Raw genomic sequence first — 22,274 nt, 5'->3', positions numbered from 1 at the left:
AGGGGCCATACCAGGTCAGAGTGGATCAATACACCTACAAGACAGAGCTGGCATCCCCAGGAATTTTGCCCACATCTGGGTCTCAATATGTTATGATGTGGATAAACATGCACTTTTGTTTTCAAATAAACTGTACAGAGGGTGTAAAAAAAAAAAACCAAATGAGTTGCACATTTTGTCAGTGCTGCTTGGTTATCAACGCATCGTTTTAAAACAGTTTACATTTAATCATATAGAAGACATGGATGCAGTGCAGGATTAAATTGCTCGAACTGCAAGCCCTATTTGCTTAGTGGATTGTACCACCTGTAGAGGGTTGAGGACAAAGCAGGAAGGAGCCTGTTTTGACTAAGTCATTTCTCTGAAATAGTATGCCTTGTATTTAGAAATTAACATAAACTATGTGTTATAGCTTAGCCTTATTTCTGGTGATATCAAATTATTTTAAATGTCTTTCTCTTACTTAACCACATGCCTGTAATTCTTCCAATAAAAGTCAATCCCTGTGAAGAATGGTTCCATTATCCATCATCTTGGTCTGCCCTCACACATTGCTCATGACCATTAATGAAATTCAGTGAGAAGCAAGGATCTGGTGGCTATTTGGGGTTTCTCTGAGAAACATTCTAAGATACTTTAAAGGATGCATGATTCCAGTGGAAGAATGAAACAAGGTTTATGTCTGTGTTTTGGGAAGAAAAGATTTAAAAAAAAAAACAAACAAACCTCTCTATATTTTTAACATGGAACAGATACTGTTATTCATTACAGTTTCATAACAGTTATTTGTAATTGTGTTTCCAGGAATTCATTGAGCTTTGTCTCCATCAATATAAACAATTTTAGCTGCTTGATTCTTCGAATCACACTAGGCACCTTCATGCCAGCATCACACTGGAACTCATCCTAACCAGATATCCATTTTCTTCCTTGGTTCTGTTCTCCACGCACATAACAACGCAAGCCCATAACGCAGTCATCTTTGTCCCGCCTTTCCTTCCCACATTCAGTTACAGACCAGACTTCCCAGATTCGCCCGTCACGGTCAGTCCTTCACTTCCTTCCTAGGTTAGCCACTTCAACTGATATTCCAACTTCTTGTTTGACCCGACCAGTCTATCCCGAATATCACTAACTTAGTTCACCTTTAAATTATTTGTCAGATGGTAACAAGTTACTTCCTATTAGGAAACAGATAAAAAGGCTAAACAAGGTTCAGTCAAACAGGCTTAGCGGGTTTTAGCGGCACGTTAGGCGAAAGCTTCTCCTGGGGTTGTAAGATTTTTAAGTTACCCTGTGTGCGTTTTGTTTCCACTGACCCTTGTTTAAGTGAATTCTGACTCTTGTTTTGTGAATGTGCCACACTTTTGCAAACCTCTGTGCCCTTACTTCCCCCTGGAATTTCAACCTGCTCTTTCCAGCCTTGGACTGTGTTTGATAGGCCCATCTGAGCAATCCAGAGTGGAACCCTTCCAAAGGCCGCCTCCACAGGTAGCTTGCTTCCTATACTCAAGTATTCCTTAACTCGCATATTGTTCAAAAGCTTTTTGTTAAAGCAAACGCCATTGAAAGTCAACTGTTTAATTTTTAATCATTCATTCATTCATTCATTCATTCTACAAAGAATCATAATGAGTGTTCACTGTATACTGGGATCTCTGTTAGAAGCTAGAATACAAAATGGAAGACATTTTGTCACATAACATAGAAATAGCAGTATCATATTTTTCTGCATGATTTCCAGAGAGCAATAATTAGTCTTTCTCCACTTTCTGGGTAGTCTACCTTTTGGGCTATTTGTTCAGGAATGCAGTGTTATCCTTGAGGCTGTCAGTCTGAAGGGACTTTTCTCCAGCTACAGTAACTAACAATTTGTAGAAGTTATTATTTGTTTTTAATCTTCATACAATAATCAGATCTCGGCATGACAGTTTTCAATCAAAATGTGTGTTTGCTGTTTCTCTCCCCCCTTGTCTCACTCCCACCCCTCCCCCTGTACCCTCCTGCCTTCCTATACCAGGTGTCCCCCTGTTATGGACCTTCACTTAGTTTCAAGGTCTACACCTTCACACCCCATTATTACGTGCATAAAACCATTAGAAGTTAGAATGTGCATATAGGAGACAGAGTGTCATTTTTAAAAAAACTCTTTCCGAGTCTGAGTCACCCCATTTAATGTAATGTTTTCCAGATCCATCCATTTTATTCCAAATTTCATTTTTCCTTATGGCTTAATAAAACTCCTTGTGTCTACCTACCCTGTCTCCATTATCCATTGTGTTGACAGATACAGAGGCTGGCTCTGCTTCCTTGCTAATATGAACAATGTGATAGTAAACATAGGACATGGAGTGCTTTGGATGCGTGCCTAGGAGTGGGAGACTGGGTCATGCTATAGTTCTGTTCTAAGTCTTTTGAGAAATCTTCATATTTTAAAGACAATTCATTAACAAAATATTAAAACTGTACATGATCCCTGGGTAGTGTGTAAAGGCAAAAGTTTGACAGGACAATGCTTTCAGGAGTCCACAAGGCAGCCTGGCAACGGTAAAATGTCCAAGGTGATCATTGTATGGTAAATCCCATTCAGGGAGAAGGGTAGCAGGGACCTTGACATAAAGTCAAACTAGTCCAGTATGAATTAAGAAGAGGGGACAGGGAGGTATTCTGTTCCTTGTTGACAATCCCAAATTACACATACATGTGTTAGCATCATGAAAAATTTAAAAACAGCCGCTTTTGTGTATCTGTTTGTTTTTGACACAAACTCTTGTCATATCCCTGTAATTGTGTATGTGCTGAAAAGGAGGAACACTGAACGGTCAATAAGGGAAAAACAATGTTAGAGTGTCCCCTGCCCCTCAAGCTTCAACTCCTTCTTGCGATGGCTACGGTAGTTACAGAGCTAAGGAAATCACACAGTTCTGTGTTGCAACTTTTCTCCACTAACATATCTGTGTTAACACTATGGCTTTAGGTGTGGAATACAAGGCACAGCATCTGCTTAAGGAAGCTGCGAGTGGTTGCCATAGAGAGTAGGTGGGAAAAAAACGAACAGTTTTCTAGTTCTCAGTGACACAATGTGATTTAATTTGTTTCCAGCTTTGTTCTTACCATGTAACTCTGGCTAGCCTGGAAATTGCTATGTGGCTCAAGCTGGCCTTGAACTCACAAAGATCCACCTCCTGAGTGCTAGGATTTCTTTTTTTTTTTTATTTGTATTTTTATTTTGCAATACAGTTCAGTTCTACTTATCAGCCACGGATTCCCTTGTTCTCCCCCCTCTGGCCCCCCTCACCTTCCCCCCAGTCCACCCCCCATTCCCACCTCCTCCAGGGCAAAGCCTTCCCCACAGACTGAGTTCAACCTGGTAGACTCAGTCCAGGTAGGTCCAGTCCCCTCCTCCCAGGCCGAGCCAAGCGATCCTGCATAGGCCCCAGGTTTCAAACAGCCAACTCATGCAATGAGCACAGGACCTGGTCCCACTGCCTGGATGCCTCCCAAACAGATCAAGCCAATCAACTGTCTCACCCATTCAGAGGGCCTGATCCAGTGGGGACCCCTCAGCCATTGGTTCATAGTTCATGTGTTTCCATTTGTTTGGCTATTTGTCCCTGTGCTTTATCCAACCTTGGTCTCAACAATTCTCGCTCATATAAACCCTCCTCATTCTCGCTAATTGGACTCCCAGAGATCCACCCGGGGCCTAGCCATGGATCTCTGCATCCAGATACCTCAGTAGTTGGATAGGGTTTCCAGCACGACAATTAGGGTGTTTGGCCATAGGATTTCTTCTTCATGTTTGGTTTTGCTATTACATAACTTGTTGGTTGTAGTGAGGCTCAGTGTTGGATCTAGGTTTTTACCATGTTTTGTCACTGAGGTCTAGTGGGTTAATTTGTATGTTCGTTCTTCTGTGATAAGATAACAGATAATTGCTTTCAGGACTACACACACACACAAACTTACTTTATGTAGTCACAGGAAAGGGCATGCTGTACATAACACATACAAACACATACAATTTGATTCTTTATTCTTTTGATACTTAAAGGATTAACACAGTATTTGTTCCTTAAAGGACACAAAAAACTCAAATGTGAAGATTGCTAAATAGTTTTGTTTGATTTTTTTTAAACACATTTGGTACTTTTGGTTAAAAATTTAGGTTTCATCAAAATACAGATTTCATGACAGGTGACCACAATGGAGCTGGCTAGATATTTGTGATTTAAGCATTGAAGCTGAATTCTTTATCATTATTTTGTGGCATACACACTGAGTTACTACTAAACAAAATCATTTTCCTTGGACACCCTTTCAGCATGAAAGCATCCTCCACCACTATGTCAGATAAAAATCACTAAGTTGCACATTGATATGCGTTGTACATTGTGGGACTACAGCATTCACTTACGCAAATGGAAAGATTGAACCAGAAGTTTCCATATTCCGGGAGGCCTCTACAATTTCAGAATATCAGTTAAGAGTATTGAGCTCTGTCTGTGCATCACAAGAGTACAAATATGTTGGAGAAATTTATCATATATTATACCCAATTATGTCAGCAGGCTATGAATCACATTCAATTATCAAGCTGCATAAGTGCATTTATGTGATACTTAAACATCATTAAGTTTGTGCTGAGCATAAGCTATGTAGACGGTATTGTTTTAGTGACTTCCAGCACCAATATCCCAGCACCAATATAAAATTCAATGCAAAAATGAAAATTTTCATCTTGTTTATATCTGTGAAAAGATATCTACTAAACACAGGCACACAATGAATCAACACTAGCTACTGGAAAAACTGAATCTGAATGTACCACAAAGACCCTCAGGACAGGAATAGCAGCACAACATAAGCGAAGTCTCAGACTAAGCCTTGCTAACTAGCCAAAGCATCTCCTTGGGATTTCTACAGGTGGTCATTGAAGTAAAACTGGACCAAAATGGTTTAGGTTAAAAAAAAAATCAAGAAATTGGCATTCCTACCTCTCAATGAACTGGACTATCAGACTTACTTCCCAAGTTATCACTTCCAACTGTTAGAAAGAGACCTTTGCTTGTCTAGAAAACGTCAGCTGTGCATATCCTTAGAGGAATAATCAGAATGCCAAACCATCTATTTCCAACCATGTATAGAGGAAGGATCCTAATTTCAGAACCGTGGCTTACTTAAATAATAATCACACAATGGCAGGACTATATCCACAGAGCTACGCACAGTGCTGTGTTTGAGTAGTTATAAATCAGTCTTGAGCTCAATAATTAAATTTATGAAGTAATTCAGAGAAACTTACCTCAAAGTCAAGGTCGGAATACCGTGATTTCCTTCTCTGTTAGTTTGTTTTTAGAAGAAGGAGAAAAGCAACAAAGTTATGTTTAGTCAGATAAACCAGTGGAAGTCATTACATTCTATGAAAATAATCCCGCTCCTCTTTGTGTTATACCATTTCATTAAGATTATTTTCCTGATTTCAAAAACAGCTACATGTTTTCATTTTCACCCCGAACTTCCACTAAAATGGAAGGCTGGAAAAACACAGATATTTTCCACCTTGAGTTCTAACATCAGTTGCCAGGGAAGCTGCTTCTTAAGCAAAAAGCCCATCTACATTCAGTCTTGAAAGAGATTCTAGTTTTAGCAAAAAACCACTTGAAGGCATGGAGGATTAAAAATTGTATCAGAAAAATAATCTAAGTACTTTGACACCTCCACCAACAGATATCCAGATTATTTTTGAAACAGGTTCTTGCTATACAGCTCAGGCTGTTCTCAGAATTTAGGATTTTCATGCCTTAGCTTCCAGAGTGCTGAGACCTCACTTCATGTCAGGCAAACCCTACCTGCCTGTCTGTTTAGGCTCTGAAGTTCCTATGTCAGTCTTGCCCAAATTTCTCAGAACTGGATCATCTCCTACCCAAGTCCTTCTTGTTACTGGTTCTTAGGAGCTAGACATTTTTCTTTTAATCCCTATCTGGTCAAACCACAGATATTCCACACCCCAACACAGTGTCTCACAGTCTTTCTCTCTGACTCTAAACCTGTTAAACAACATCCAAATCTAGTTAGAGATACACACGCAATGATGAAATAAAGTAATTAGGCAGTGGGCTTGATAAAATCAGGAAATAGGATCAAAACAAAGTGAATGCAAGCTCCTTCGAGGATGCGGCTTTTATGATATTAATATGGGGGTCGGATTTTGAGCATCTGCTCCAGGGAGACATGGATTCTTAAAATGGATGAGGTGCAGAGGGAGAGGTCTGTAAATGTATAAAAAGATGCCTGCATCTTTAGAGTACAAAGGAAACCTTTGCTATGCTTTTTCTTTAAGTGGACATCCCCCCTCCTCCTTTGGAGCGGGTGGGGAAGACACATGAGGGAGACATGCAAACCTTTTGGGCAGATTGTGTTTTGTTTATCCCTCCTCACAGCTCAATACCCATAACCTTAAAGTCACTAGCTTCTCAGGGTTCAGTCACACTGCAGACTTATGGCAGCTCTAGTTGCTATTATGACTGTCGCTCGCCAGGAAAGACAAAAAAAAAAAAAGCACTCACGAAATGTGATTTTCTGCAGCTAGAGCTAAACTTGTCATTATCAAACCAGAACCTCCTGGGCAGCCTACCCTCAGAGCACGTGTCAGTAGACAGAAGGACTAAAGGGGGAAACCGGGACAGTTCTGACGGAATTTCATTGCGGTGAAGCTGCTGAGCACGGGGAATCCAGTTTGGAAGGAAGACCGAGGGGAGGGCAGAAAGGGAATGCCTTATTGAAAGGGGAGCTCAAACAGGATGCTCTCTCGTTTCCACCTTGCCTCCAACAGCATGCTGCCTTGATGCTGGTGACATGCTTGGGGGAGGCAGGAGTGTGAGAACACATCTAAACAAATCTGGCTGGGCACTGCTCTGGGTGGTAGTCTGTAGACTAATGTCAGGGCTTTCATTCTTCTCTCCTATGGATGCTTTGTCTTCTTGGCATTGCTATTCAGCAAGGCATTTTTTTTTTCTATAAATATGTGTGTCAAGCAAAACTCTTTATAATACAGAAAAAATCTAAGCATGGAAACATCTAGTTAAAAGCCATTACTATGAAACATTTGTCATGAGCTTCACAGTCCTTCTGAAAATGAAATGGTGGAATCTTAGAAGAGGTTCAGTCAGCTAGAAGGAGAGAGCCTTCTGCTGCATGCACTGAGGGGCTCTCCATTGCCAAAGGTGAAAACAGCCATATGTTACTGCATTTGTTTTGGATCACAAGGCAGTGCTGCCTAGGAACTGGAGATTTCGATGCCTACGTGCTGAAGAGGCTCCATGTTGTAGGAGCTAGAGGAAAAGATAGGAAAGAACCTGAAGAGCCCCAGCAACAGATTCCAACTCAGAGTACCAATGCCACCCATGTCAATGTGCGACATGGAAAAGAAAAAGGATGCTTCTACCAAAAGCGCTCTCCTTCTCATTTCTCTCCTATTTAATTTCATTAAAATTAAATGCAAACAAAGGGCATAGCGGGTCTGGCAGTCTGCAAGATTAGATGAAGGCATGAGCAAATGAATCACACAGATTTTAATCAAGACCTGGTGGGGTGGGGTGGGGAGGGTGACTAAATAAATCAGGGAGGTTTAAAGATCAGCTAGTATGGGAAATGTGTCAGTTATTTCAAATCCAAAGGAAATAAATGTGTGTGTGGCTATTCACTTCCCCACAATACTGGGTGTTGCAACCTTGTGCATCTTATAAAGTGATTTCACATTTGAACACGCTAACCCCTCTGTGGAATGGTTGCGAAAATAGTGTTATTTTATAAATGAATGTTACTAAGGGCCAGTAGTTTGACCAACTTACCCAGGAGGTAAGCAAGTGAACTGTGGTGAAAACTCAGGTCTGATTCTAAGCCCATTGTCTTCCATGTGAGGTCTTACTAGCTCACACATGCAGGATAATATTGACAAACAAGATGCCTGGGATACTGTTCTGGAACTGAACAAGAGTCACACTAGATAACCCTGACAGGCCACGAGTCACAGCAATGGTACTAAGATTCTTTGGAAGCATAAAGCAAGATCAAATGGATTAACTTTTCCAGGCAAATTGTATTTTGAAGAAAAAGAAGAAGAAGACAAATAAGAGGAAGAGGAAGGGGAAGGGGAAGAAAAAGGAGGAGGAGGAGAAGGAGAAGGAGAAGGAGAAGAAGAAGAAAGTCAATATGAGAATGCTCATTTCACAGAAAATCTGTGTTGGGTAAACAAAAAAAAAATGTAGTATCATTCAACTATGCCAGTTATGAACAATGCTACAATAGCAAACAGATGTGACACTTGCTACCAAAAAGTTCAGTTTATCTTATGTGTCAGACCCTGACACACTGGTAGTATTATGGGGAAAACCAGGAAAATCCCAACTCATTTTGTTGTTGTGTGTTTCTCCCTTAGGGGCATATATATGCAATGTTTGGCAAAGTCTTTTGAGGCTGAAGTTTGCTGAGATGGTGACTGACATGTTTACTCCAATGTTCTTGTGTGCCTTATAGACTACCTCTGTGAGGCATGAAAGTGGTTAGAGACAGTGCCTGTTTGCTTGTTTTGTATGTGTGTTCACATGTGTGTACACATTCCTGTGTGGGTATGCATGTGTGTGGAAGCTAGAAGACCTCAGGAATCCCCCAGGTACTGTCTGTCCATCATCCATGGTTTCTTTGTTTCCTACCTTCCCAGTGTTGGGGTTATAACCATGTGACACCATGTCTGGCTTTGTTTTCAAGTGAGTCCGAGGGGCTGAAATGAAGTCGCCATGCTCACAATGCAAGCTCTTTCCTGACTGACCCATGCCCTCAGCTCTGACCATGTATCTAACTCTCTGACCATATATCTAGAGAGAATCAACTAAGCGTCCAAGCCACATGACTTTTTTGTTTTACAAATAATTTGATCATTAAAAAATGTTACGTGTAAAATGAAAACAAGCCAATGTGATGTTGGTTTTTATGAAGATACAAATCTTTCCGTCTATGCAGCCTTCATTTCCAAGTAACTTGAAACACACTCTTCTCTCATGCAGTTCCTTTCTCAAAATCTGCCACTTAGAATTCATCGCAACTGCGTGATGCTCTTAACACTGCATTAAAATTCTTGTCAAAGGCCTCTAATGAGCTCCATTTGGACAAACAGCAAGGTCGATTTTCCACCCTCAGCTCACTGGACTCTCAGAAGCTGTGCAAAGTTAATCACTTCCTCATTAAAGCACTCATCAGCTCTCAGCTCCCCCCCCCCTTTTTCTTCTTTCATTTGCTGTGGCTCCTTTTGAAATCTCCTTTGCTGGCTCGTTCCTATGTCCATTCTTTCTAAATGTGGAGCTCCTGAGATCTGTTGAGTCCTGTACGCTCTCTTGGATTACATGGCTTATCCCTTAGGTTTTAATACCATCTGTCAATGTACAATATCCTTTTTTACATGGCCTTTCTCATCGCAGACAATACTAATAACTAGTCAACCAAGACAAAGGCTTCGAATTGCCCATCCTTTACACATATCCCTCATCTTCCATATTAAATCCATCATGGGTTGCCTATTTGATCTCTGAAAGGTAACTGTCTGTCCCCTCTTTGCTACCTACATGTTCACCTCTTTAATCCTCTCTTAATTAGCTGCATAGCCTTAGCATTTAGCAGAGGATATTTCACATCAGTTTGCAGCTGCAAAATGATTGGTGAAGGACTGAAGGAGTGTATACGACAGCCCCAGAACTTCAACTAATCTGACTTTTATTTTATTGTTATTGTTTTAAAGAGTAACTTGGAAGATAACCAAGTGATCTAAATACACAAAGAAAACCACTCAAAGTGGACTGATTGGCAGCTGAGAGAATCAAAACAATTTATTAGAAAGGCATACCTTTTACTGATAAAAGGGAGAAATTTTTTAAGATGATTTAAAAGTTGAAAAAAATATGTCATGGTCTCAGGCTAAGAGGGCCACTCAGTGCACATGTGCCTAGAGAGGCCTCCACATGCAACTCTTGTGAAATGATGAATAATTTCTCAGAGGAACTATGTCATTATTTGTGTCACTGAAAATTAAACTGGACAAGACACTAGACGATTCACAGCAAGTAATGAATTCCATTGACTAATGAATGGCAATATGAACACTATTAAAAGTTTCTATTACAGGGTGAGGAATGGACTCCCTCACAGGAAGAAAGCTTTGATAACAAATCCATTAAAAATAGCTGTGGCAACGAAGTCTGGGAATAATTAATTTTCTGAAATGGCTTTTATTCAAGCTAATTTTATTTGTATGCCTGCATAAAAGATAAGATTCTCCAATCCAGGAGCAAAAACAAAGCAATAAAGATGGGAAATTTTTCCTTTTACCAGATCAACATGAGAAAAAAATATACAAAATGAACCATGGCTTCTGTACATGGTCAGTCTTATCTGGTTTCTGTTTGAGACCATACCTCCTGATGCCCAAGTGAGGCCATATAACATTTTTTTCTAAATTCCCAAATATTGACTTAGTAGTGTTCAAGTGTCTTTATAGACATTCAGAGTGTGACAATAATGACATCATTATAATACAGCCTTACATCTGAAGTGCTCCTTCAAATCTTCAAAAGGTTTTCGTGTAATATGATCCTCACACCAGCACGAGGTGGTGTGACAGTCACTGTGAAGTGACATTATCACTAAAATATTTTACTTTTGATAACCATTATGGGGAGTGCTCTGTATTCTGTATCCAGGGGGAAAGCCTAGAATGGTATCTCATTCCACCCCATTTATAAATGCAGTGAGACTTATCTGAGATCATATCCAGATAGATGGATACTTTTATGTATAGAAGCAGTCAGAGAGACTAGAGTGGCAAAACTTTCTGTATATAATAACATAATGCTGTACTGTTCTATCTAAACCTTTTTCCATTATGCAAATGTTCTGTTGATAAGTGGCACTTAGGTAAGACTTGACAGGAGAGCAACAGAAATCACTTCTGCATTTACATTAGAACATGTTCCTTAAGAACTCAAGTGATAGGGAAGCTGAGAAGCCACAAAGGGAACTATGAGGTGACCAATGGATTAGCAGAAGAAGCCAACAGATGCTAAGATGGATGGGCAAAGAAAGCTGAGAGTGGGACTAATCCCAGGAGTGGAGCACCTGGCAGAAGCAGGAAGTGTATAGGAGCACACAGCAAACGGAATGTCAAAAGCAAGAACAGAGTACAGCTCCCTTTAGTCTTTATTTTTCCCTCAAACCAAGACTCTGGCCAGTGCTTCATGCTGGCTGAACCCAGCAAGAAACCAGTGATGCACAACCCATGCTAACCCTGAGTGATCAGGGAAAGAGGAAAGAACTGGTCATGACCAGACAGATATGAGACGTGCAGTCACACGCTGTTCAATAAATTGTCAGTGATTCAGACTCAGAGCAAATGCTGCCCAACTTTAACTGACATCAAAGCATATATGAAATTTCAGAAAAAATAAGCCGATTGGAAGCACTACAATCCAGAAGTTGTGCTGAACTTCCTTTTAAAAATATAATATTTTAATTAATTATTTGAGAAATTCACAAAATGTATTTGTATCATATTCACTCTCCCTAATTCCCCCAGTTCCTCACTCTTCAATCCCTCCCAACTTCATATCTTCTTTTCTCTTTTAATAGCCCACTGAGTCCTACCCCTATATTTGTGCTACCCCTATACTCACGAGTGTGGGACCATCCCCTGGAGCATGATCAACTTATGAGGGGGACACATCCTTAAAGAAAACCGACTCTCTGAGCTCCCCCAGAAGTCAGAGCTCCTCAGCTAGGGCTCAGGGCTTATGAGCCCCTCCACACTGAAATGTTGACTGGTTTGATCATGTGTGGGCAATCACAGTTGCTGTGGATTCATGGGTGTAGCTGTCCTGTAATGTCCAGAACTGATTTTCCTTTTTATAAATAACAATGTACTTATAATTTTTAGACAATAAGTCAAAAGGACCACCTTCTAAAGTTTACACTAGTGCTTGGGATCATGATCCAGTCTTGTCATTGTTTAATCTTTCTTTGTCCCCTTCCATACACATGTACACATCATGCACTCGATATATTCAGTTAACTGAAGGCGACTATTTAGAGTGCTGAAGACCATTTTATCTTCACCCTAAGTGAGGCAGTTAGAGGACATCTTGGGCTAGACCACTTATGAAAACTTAATAAGTTTTACATAATTAAGTTTTATAAGATTTGCATAATTTTGCAAAGCTCAAATTCTAAGAATTTTCCAAGCTGCTTAACAGATTCATTCTGGGAATGACCACAGTTGGGGGCGACACCATGTAACAGAAACAAAGGCACCATGTAATAATGGGCATGGAGAAAATCGGGATACTCTTTTGTGCCAAGGAACTCCATGAATGTCTTAAACATTTACGCCCAGTAATTGGGGGTTAGGAGAACAAACTGCTGTGGAATCCGGAGCCTCTTCTGATGGTACAGCAGCAGTGGGAGCCAGTCCCTTCCTTTGATGCCTCTTGCTTACTTGAATACAGGCTTCCACCCACTCACCCGCTCGGGTTTCTTTGACTTTCTTCTTTTGCTACCTCAACTTGTGCATTTGCTTGTGTGCTGTTTTCTCAGGACTACTGAATTTTGAGCTATCCACCAGCAGTGTGTGCCCTTCTCAGGCTCCCTCACCTCTTTTGGAAGAAAACTCCTGAGTTAATGTCACAGCTTTACAGTATATCAATGAATAGGGCATGCAACAGCTTGTCATGTTCTGCTGCACCAGCCTTCCAGGATGAATGTTCCTGCATAGTGAACCTCTTGTTTCATTGGGAGGGGCCAAAGACTCGATAGCTTTATTTCTTAGATACTTGCTCTGTGTCCTTGAACAGATGCCTTCACTTGGAAGATTACAACAACTTATCCAAATGTTGTGAAGATTAATTACTTCATGTTTTTAAGGTGATTTGAGGATCTGCTAATGAAAAATTCTGTATAAATGCCATTTTTTTATTATCCACTCTATCATGTATATAATCTCTTTCAGTTGTTCCCTAAAAGATCACCTAAGCAGTTACAATTAAACTCTTTTAAAGAATGAACAAGGAACTAAATTTTATTCTGAATTTCCTTTCTTTTCAAAATAGAAGCTTTGTGATCTCTAAGTCATTAAAATGTGGATCTTTTGTCATATGTATGTATACATAATATTTATGCTTAAAAATAAGGATATGGAAATTTTAAATTAAAAATTAAAAAGCAAATTAATCAATACTTGGAAAATACACTCTACTGTTCAAGTACAAAACACCTACATATTATCAACCTTAGTTAGGTTTCAGATGTTAAATGTAAAACATTTCACAACACCCCTATTATTTTGGTGCAATTCCACCCAAATTTCTTTAGTAATTTTAAAATAGTCATTGTATAGAAACAATGCCCCCATCATCCCGATTACTTTTGATGTTATATCCTTATGTATGCTCTCACTCAGTCCCCTTAAGCCCCTTTGCAATTTTGCATGAACATTTTGCAGCTGATGCTTTATGTGGTCATGATTGTAGTAGACAAGTTAATATCTGTGCTATAAAGCTCTGATGGGGGAGCAGTAGCAAGTCTACTCATCAAGAGAACTGAAGCTTTTGTCCAGAGGGCATGACAGCTACTCTAGAACAGAATTTGCTTTGCTGTCCATATCGACACCGCTGACTCTGAGAACAATTCTTACATGGATTTGTGTCGAAACCCTCTTCTAGTTGAGGCTGATCCAAAACTTAAGACTTTCTTCTGGAGAATATTTATATTCTGGTTTTGGTCTAGAGTTTTCTTGTTCTACTTGAGAAAACTAGATCTATCTACATTTCATGATCCATTTTAATTTAGACAGAGTGAAAGGTATGGCTTTGGGGAATCTAGGAGAGCTACTGCCTTTGGGGACTTTTGTATCTTAGAAAAACATTATCAGAATAATTCTGATGGAAAGGCCATCCAACAAATTACAGTGATTTTTATCTAAATAGTGACTTATGCAATAATATAATACATTAAAACAATTGCATATATATGTGATAAATAAGAATATATTTTTTATATAAACTATATATCTTAGCAGTAGGTTTATAGCAAGACTCCAGGATACAGGATACATACAAATCAGTACCAGGGTAATGGGATATGTCATTAGAAAAGTAGATATTGGATTCTGTGAATCCTACTTGTTTAATTATAATATAGCATGAATGGTAATAATTGTTAGTAACCCATTACTTTCTTGGAAAGGAAAAAGATGAGAGTGGTATAAATGTTTACTGTTGATGGCCTTGTGCAGGGCAAAGGCTATTGTCAGCTCCTAGTCCTGAGTCTTAGTATGCTTAGAATATATACTTTGAATACTTAACAGTTAAAGACCAATACTTTTAATGGTCACCACTCCATAGGATTAAGAACAAGACATTCATTCTGAATAATACTGATTTGATATAATAATAATGTTTATAATCAGTGTAATGGTACTACTCACAGAAACATTTCAATTTCATATTAACAGATTGCCCTGTAGAAAAAGATTTAGATTGAGTTTTGAATTTGCAACACCATCCAGTTTTTATTTTATGTTGGAAAATGCCCTATCATATCAGTGAAACCCCAGGAGGACCTGCTGTATTTTTATGAATGGTTCACATTGAGTCCCAATGTGAGAGAATTAGGACTGATTAGTATCACTTTAAACACTTTGGACTCTACTTTTTAATAACATTTTGAACCAGGAGATTCCAATGTACCACTAGAAAACCTTTAAGTCCAGAATCTTAATAGGCACCTATCAGAAACTCTGCCCAAACTAACATGGATCTTCCTAACACCAGCATTACATGAATCAGCCTGTAGGCCCTTCAACTATCATGGAACTAGCTAAGCTCTTAGGACTCACCTCTAGAGAACTCATAGATATAGTTGATCCAGTTTCGCTTCTTGACAGCCCTACATTATCATCCAACTCGGAGGCCATGAAATTCTTCACAGCTGTGCGGGGCTCAAAGGGTAAACTCTGCATATGTTCCTGGGGTGCAAGATGCTGATCTAAGTTCATATTGAACTGGTCCATTACAGGGGGATTCATATTGAATTCAGGATTCACTTTGTAGTGCAATAGCCTTTCATGCGGCAAGGTTTCCATGCCAATATTCATTTTGCTTTCTTCTTTCATTGATGGCTGGGTATTTACAGAACTTCTAGGCATCACAATATAGTCACTTTCCATCATTCTTTCTTGAGGGTGGACTATGTCCATATCGGCCCCTCTTAAATTGTCATCCGTGCATAAGTACACAGTTCTCCGCAATTCGGTGTTCTCTTTTTTCAGACATTGACTGCTCAGCTCATTCATACTCATGGGCATGTGCAGGCCCGTGGGCTGTTGGATGATGACTTTGGAAATGACATTTCCAGGCAATGTTGAATAGCTTAGCCCTTCAGGGTTCGTTCCCTTTTCTTCCTCCTCGTCATTTAGAGAGATCCTGGAGAGTGTTCCTGTTATTGTTGCTGCTCGGCAAGGACCAATATCCTTATGAAGCACTGCAAATTAGACCATGATAGTTAGTAAAAAGCATTTCTTTTTATCGCTATATGCTATTATTTATCTTCCTAGGAAACACTCTTAATAAAGCAAAAGAAAAGTGATCTTTTAACAAATTATTTGCACTTCATAATCCAGATTACTGAATTCTTACTGAGTCTCTGATGCTGGCATAGATCATGAGCATAGAGAAAGCATATCTGAAAGTTGATTAACTGGCTTTCAACAAATCTCAATGTCTTGCCAGGAGAAAAAAATTCTGTATTAATTTTAAGGCAAAGGGTAGACTGCCAAAGAAAATTTCTCCATCAATCTACTTCAAAGCATTTCTGTAAAAATACAGTTTTGTTCACACAAATTTGTTACTTTCATATAAGTCTTTCTTTTAAAGTTTTATAGAAGTTTTGTTCATTAAAACAGATTCTTGAGGGATGGGTGTGGTGGTGCATGCCTTTAATCCCAGTACTTGGGAGTCAGAGAATGACAGATCTCTGTGAGTTTGAGGCCAGCCTGGTCTACATAGTGAGTTTCAGGACTGCCAAAGCTATATAGTGAGATGGTCTCAAAACAAAATTGTTGTAGGATTCTAACCAAGCAAAGCAACTATTGTAGAAACTTCATCATGTATAGGTAACTATAGAACATTTGTTTTTGGAAGCATGAAAACTTTCAGACAGGCTGAATTTTGCCCATTATAGTCCAAGTTTTGAACAGAATCATAATTATGAATTAGCACAGAAGTTGAAAACCAGGAGATGATGAATATCTTTTGCTACTATGAGGAAATGAGGAAATGAAGCCTTTGAAATATTCCAAAGCATGAACCACTCATACAGCACCTGTTACCTTTAGAGATGCTGTATCTAATCTTGTCTATTGTCTCTTTATTTCCTATACCATACCCTCATGTTAAATATTCACATATATATTTTTCATGAATCCACAATGTGGCTGTAAATTTTTTATATTTTACATTTTTATATATAAAAATAAGAAAAGATTAAGTTTTAAGATGTTATTTCTAAATTTGGCATGGTGGTAGTGTGTAATCATAGCACTTGGAAGGCTGTGGCAGCCTTGGCTACCTACACATTGTAAAAGCAAAAGTAAGAAAAAAGTAAAATCCAAACCTCTTAAGATAATAAGAGAGCAGTAATACATTGCAATTTCTAGAAATAATTATGAATTAAACATTAAGGAGTGAAGTATATTGACTAATTTAATAATAGTCAAAATTAAAACAATATTTAAAGCATTTCCAAGTTCACAGAAGAACAGTTTTAGTTCCTAACTTTACACAAAAATTAATTCAAAATCAAAAGCACTAAAATTTAAATACATATTCTGAGAACCTATTGCATTATAGTAGGGATGTATAGATGTTTTCCCACTTTTATTAATAGGTTGTAAACTATGACAGAAACCTTGGTAATGAGTATTGATTTCACAATCTAGATGCAAGATACATTTAGATTTTTACAGTATGCTCCCTATACATTAAATATTTGATAAGTGTGATTATTTTTATGGAGTGTCCACCGTATGTGAGAGATGAGCCTGCTTCTTCGATATGGTTAAAATGTAAACAAGCTTTGAATATAAACTTCCTACAAATGACAATAGTGTTGAAGCCGGACCTTTGAGATAGATTATTAAGTTGTGAAAATAAAAACCAAACCACACAGAAAGCATTCTGAAGAGTTAGCACAAGCAGATGTATACTCTGGCATCTGTCAAAATTTAGAACAGACTGCTCAGAGCCCAGAAACTGAGACTTTAAAATTCACTACAGCCAACACATGTAGACATCTCTTGAAAAACTCGGAGGGAAGCACCTGATGAGCTCAACTAAAAAGGGCATTGGCCAAAAACGAAAACAGATTGTATATTGTCAGTTGTTTCTTAATAACACAGTGGTACTAGTCTGTGTTGAAAAGGCTTAACCCAGTCTCCAGTACAGATTTGGAAAAGGAACAATCTATCCAAAAGACAACATTGTGCATGCTGAAGGGATGGGTAGTACAGCTCTGGGGAGAGGGTCTGACATGGGAGTTTTCAGCACTGACAATGCATCCGAGTGACTTGAAGGACTTCTAACCCTGGCTACTGTGTCCCCGGCCCACAGTTTCTGGACTAGAAGGTCTAGGTAGGTCTTCAAAACTGCATTTCTAAGAAGCGGCACATGGCACACTGCTTGTTTGAGTACCACACTTTGACAAGCACTGATTTGACATAAATAGTTGTTAAGGAGAAGACAAAAGTGTCTGTTCTCATTCATTCCTCTGTCAAGAACTCCAAGGAATACATGAAGAGAGGCAAGGAAGCTAAATTGAGGATGGATGATTAGGAATTAAACAGATACCTAACCATTAAAATAAGTTTAAGCCTCCCGACACAGCCAAATTGTATTCTATAAATTCGGAAACTTGTGCCATGGCTTGTGAATTTTAGAGATCGTAGAAGATGGATAAGATTGCTTTCTATAGGAACAGATAATTCCTCCTCTTCTCACAGGCCCACTATGGGTTGCCAAATCATAGCGGCTAGCTTACGACTGCTGTGACCATACCCAGAGTGTTTCGATTGAATTCAAGATTGGTTTCCCATGTGACTGTGATTATGGCAAGAAATATGATCTGGCATTTGCCCAGATTGTCATGGCTCTGAGTTGAATCTGAAAACAACACATAAGGGAGTCTGGAAGGAGGAAGTGGGTGCCTTTCCTAACACAGCAGGCTCTGCAATGGCTGTCATGACATTCAACTCCTTAGCAGACAGTTTGGATGGAAACTTAGAAGGCACCACGTCAAACAGTCAATGGCCACACAACCGCAAATAGATGCTATCCTGAAAGAAGTTAAGATGACAGTGTATAGAGATAAATGCAGAAGTTTATTTTTTTTCTAGGAAAACATACCAGAAGCATAACTTTTACATATTCTTAGGAGAATCCCCAACAGTACCCATAAAACATTTTAGAGGTTGTAGATGACAAGCTGACACTTGTCCTGAAGCATAAATCAGATGTGAGTGTAGACCACGTTAATACAAGAAAACAGCCAACTGCGATGAAAGCTGGATGTGTATGCATACATGTGTACACTATAATTTAAATTTATTGACAAATTGGGGCCTATTTGAGCACCAGGCCTTGGAAGATGCTATTAGAAATGAATGATGGCACATGGCTGCTAAATCTGAAGGCAAAAAGCACTCTGATTGAACTAATTGATACTTGATTTCAAATATTTGGATACTCAGATGAAATACATATATATCCACTTTTAATATGCAAAAAGACAGCACAGAGAAAAACAAATAAAAGGTAAAATGTGGCACATTTTTGATGTGCTTTGGGAGACAACTTCCTAACTAGGGAAAAAAACATCCAAAATAGAAAATATGCAATTTTCTTTAAAACTTACAAGCCCTCTTCTCTAGTGAAAAATCTGCCATGGCTAGAGGACAGCTACCATTAGCACACACACACACACACACACACACACACACACACACACACGCACACGCACACATACACGCACACGTGCGCGCGCATACACACAGCTGTCATTAACACACACACACACAGCTACCATTAATACACACACACACACACACACACACACATATACACACACACACACACACACACACACACACACACACACACACACACACACTGGTAGTTCACCAGTAGTGATTCACACTCTTTTTATGATAAACACAGCAGCTACAGTCAGTTGCCTTACAACTGCTCTTATTCGTGAGGATGGAAGTCTATGGCATGTCTAGTGCTTTTTCTGCTGCTATGATGCTCTCCATCATCCATTCCTTATTCCTTCTCAGTTCTCCTTCCTTCTCTGTACCCTCTGTATATAGATTCCTGATGTGACAGTGATTTTCATTGGAAGATGCCACTATCCACCCACCTGAGTGTGATGTACAAAGCACCGCCCTTTTTAAAGATCACAACCCACAAAATGATTTCACCTCCCTACAGATTATAGTTAAAAGATCAAAGAATTCTTACCAGATCGACAAGCAATGTCTACATCCTTTTCAAAGTCTGTCTGTAACAGGAAATAATAAGGCACAGAATCATTATTTAAGGAAGATTTCAAACGTTATTAACATTCAAATTTTCTGAAGCTTATAGATGTAATGGCTAGCCAGGATCAGTTTATTGTTTTGTGCAACAGAAGATTCTCAAGGAATAATCAGAATGTTCTAGAGACAAAATGGTGAATAAAACCCATGGAAAGTGGCATAGTTTTGATATGGTAACATAATACCACATAAAAATGACAGAATTTTAGCTGTGACTGGTGGTTCCAGTGGTCATTTTAGCAACTTAGGAAGATGAAGCAGGACGATTACATGTTCAAGGCCTACCTGAGCCAGAGAATGAGGTCAAGGTCTGTGAGACCATGCTTGATCTAAAAGTTTAAAGGGGTGGGGATAGGGATGTAGCACATAGCTTAGCTGGTAGAGTGCTTGCCTAGCATGCCCGAGGCCCTGGTTTCAATCCCCAGAATGGAATAAAAGTGTAAGTGGTGGCATACCTCTGTAATGTAGCACTTGGGATGGTGAAGGAAGGAGAATCATAAGTTCAAGGTCATCCTTGGCTAAATGATGAGACTAGCCTAAGCTACATGAGATCTTGTCTCAAAATTAAAATCGGGGGCTGTAACTCTGTGGCTGAGCTTGCATAGGCCACACAGGGCCTTGGTTCACTCTCCAGAGCTTCAAAAACAAAACAAAAACAGGACCAGAATTTGAAGGAAATAGCCTAACTTTAATAAAGCAACCAGAAGGTATGCTATTAGAAATATCCTTCAATAAATGTCTTCGTTTTTTGTATTTTATGCTTCTAGTTTCAGTGTGTTACCCATGATGCAATATTCTCTGATGTAGTTTTGCTAATGCTCACACTTGTACAGAATCATATTTTCTCTACTGTGACCAGAGGCTCTTAGGTCAGAGATTAAAGCTGATGGTTAAACACCTATTCCTTAAGCCTAGAATCTTTGGGATATTAGTACCACTTTCCCCCAAATTCATATTTTAAACAAATCAGCTTAATTTTTAATGGTAAAATCAAGTTAGCCTGTTGTAAGCAACGTTTTTCAATTGTATCCCTTTCCTTATTAATATTCATTTTTATTACCACTATTACTATTAGTACTATGTGTGTATGTAGATGCATACGCATGTGGAGGTCAGAGGAAAACTTTGTGGTTTTGGTTCTTTCCTAAGTTGAAGTGGATCCTAGGTATGAAATCCAGGTCACCAGGTTTGCAAAGCAAACGCCTTTACCTTTATCTGGCCAGTCCACCATCAGTATCTGAAACAGAGATTTTTATGGCTCTCTGATTTTTGCAAGGAACGGCTTATTATTTCTCACCTTACACATTGCTTTGCTATACTTTTTATGTTCCCTACTCCAAACATGTTAACAATGAAACAGTTATGCTACAGAAAGCTCATTCCTCTTCAGTCTCAGGTCTGCTCATGTTGTTAGTTGGTTGTTTTCTTTTGAGACAGAATCATGCAGTGCAGTCCGGAGTGCCCTTGAGTGCGGGGCTCCACTTGCCTCCGCCTCCCTCACAGTGCTGGCATTCCAAGCATGCACCACAACGCCCAACATGCGTTTCTGTTTTGATGACAGTAATTTTATCTCACTTCTAAAGTTTGACAAAGTGTTTATGCCTACAGCAGCCTTAACTCTACCAGTACTCTGGGATCATGTACAGTATGGAGCCATCACCGGAAGGGGGCCTTTTCTTTGTGATTTAGTCTCTTGGTGTTTTCTTTAGGCTATACAGGGGAGCCACCATCACCTGGGGTCACCTTTAAAGACACATATTTAACTGCTCTGAGTTGCAGCTACTCTAAGGATTCTAGTATTCAACTAAGTATGAGTTGGGAGAGGGGCTACAATTAAAATCTGCTTTATTAAATTCTCAAAAATTAATAAAAAGAGAGAAAGGGGAAAAACCCACAACACACATAGAAAAAAACAAACATGAAAGTCCATGATGCTCATGTGTAAAAACCATCTTGAATTGAATTCCAGACAAGATGAAAATATTCTCCACTGTTGTACAGAGCACCACTCTAAACACCCAAGGGAGTCAACGGCAGATCCTTGATTGGAAGGCAATCCAGAAAGAACATTTATTGGACGTCAAAGTAGCAAGTATTTATTTTAAATGTTTGTTTTATTATTTATGTATTTGTGTGTGTGTGTGTGTGTGTGTGCGCGCGCGCGCGCGCGCGCGCGTGCATGCTCATGTGAGCAGGAGCACATGGAGGCCAGAAGAGGCCATCAAATCCCTTGGAGTTGGAGTTATAGGCACTCATGAGCTGTGGATGTGGGTGCTAGGAACTGAACTCCAGTCCTCTGGAAAGGCAGCAAGTGCTTTTAACCACTAAGTCATTTCCTAGCTTCTAAAGTATTAGTCTTAATGAACTAATGCAGAATTGTGATTTTAGAAGATTTTATTAACAAGGAATTTGTTCCATATACATATACATTTTCTCTTGAGAAACCATGATCTAATTATCAACCTGAAAGAAAATAAAAGCTCACCATGATTTGAGCATGCCCATTAGGAAAAGAACTTGAAGAATCAGCATTGATTGGATCCTGGCAGTTTCTCAACCGGCATCTAAATGCATCTTGAACCTGTGG

At 39.2% G+C, this 22,274-nt stretch overlaps 1 protein-coding gene across 4 annotated transcripts in view; it reads right to left on the bottom strand.

Moving 5' to 3' along the window:
• Nucleotides 1-22,274, bottom strand: part of Adgrb3 (adhesion G protein-coupled receptor B3) — a 728,503-nt gene that overhangs the window by 12,650 nt on the left and 693,579 nt on the right. For all 4 annotated transcript variants that reach the window (XM_052745258.1, XM_052745256.1, XM_052745257.1 and 1 more), the window contains 4 exons: nucleotides 22,173-22,268; nucleotides 19,611-19,650; nucleotides 14,936-15,579; nucleotides 5,306-5,341 (listed from right to left, as the gene is read on the bottom strand). In XM_052745258.1, the coding sequence (XP_052601218.1) occupies nucleotides 5,306-5,341; nucleotides 14,936-15,579; nucleotides 19,611-19,650; nucleotides 22,173-22,268 (816 nt within the window). The remainder of the gene's footprint in view (nucleotides 1-5,305; nucleotides 5,342-14,935; nucleotides 15,580-19,610; nucleotides 19,651-22,172; nucleotides 22,269-22,274) is intronic.

The sequence above is a fragment of the Peromyscus californicus genome, unplaced genomic scaffold (assembly GCF_007827085.1).
Source record: "Peromyscus californicus insignis strain IS unplaced genomic scaffold, ASM782708v3 Scaffold_19__1_contigs__length_69161282, whole genome shotgun sequence".
NCBI lineage: Eukaryota > Metazoa > Chordata > Mammalia > Rodentia > Cricetidae > Peromyscus > Peromyscus californicus.
The sequence above is the reverse complement of the archived record's forward strand: the minus strand, read 5'-3'. Positions and strand labels throughout refer to the sequence as shown.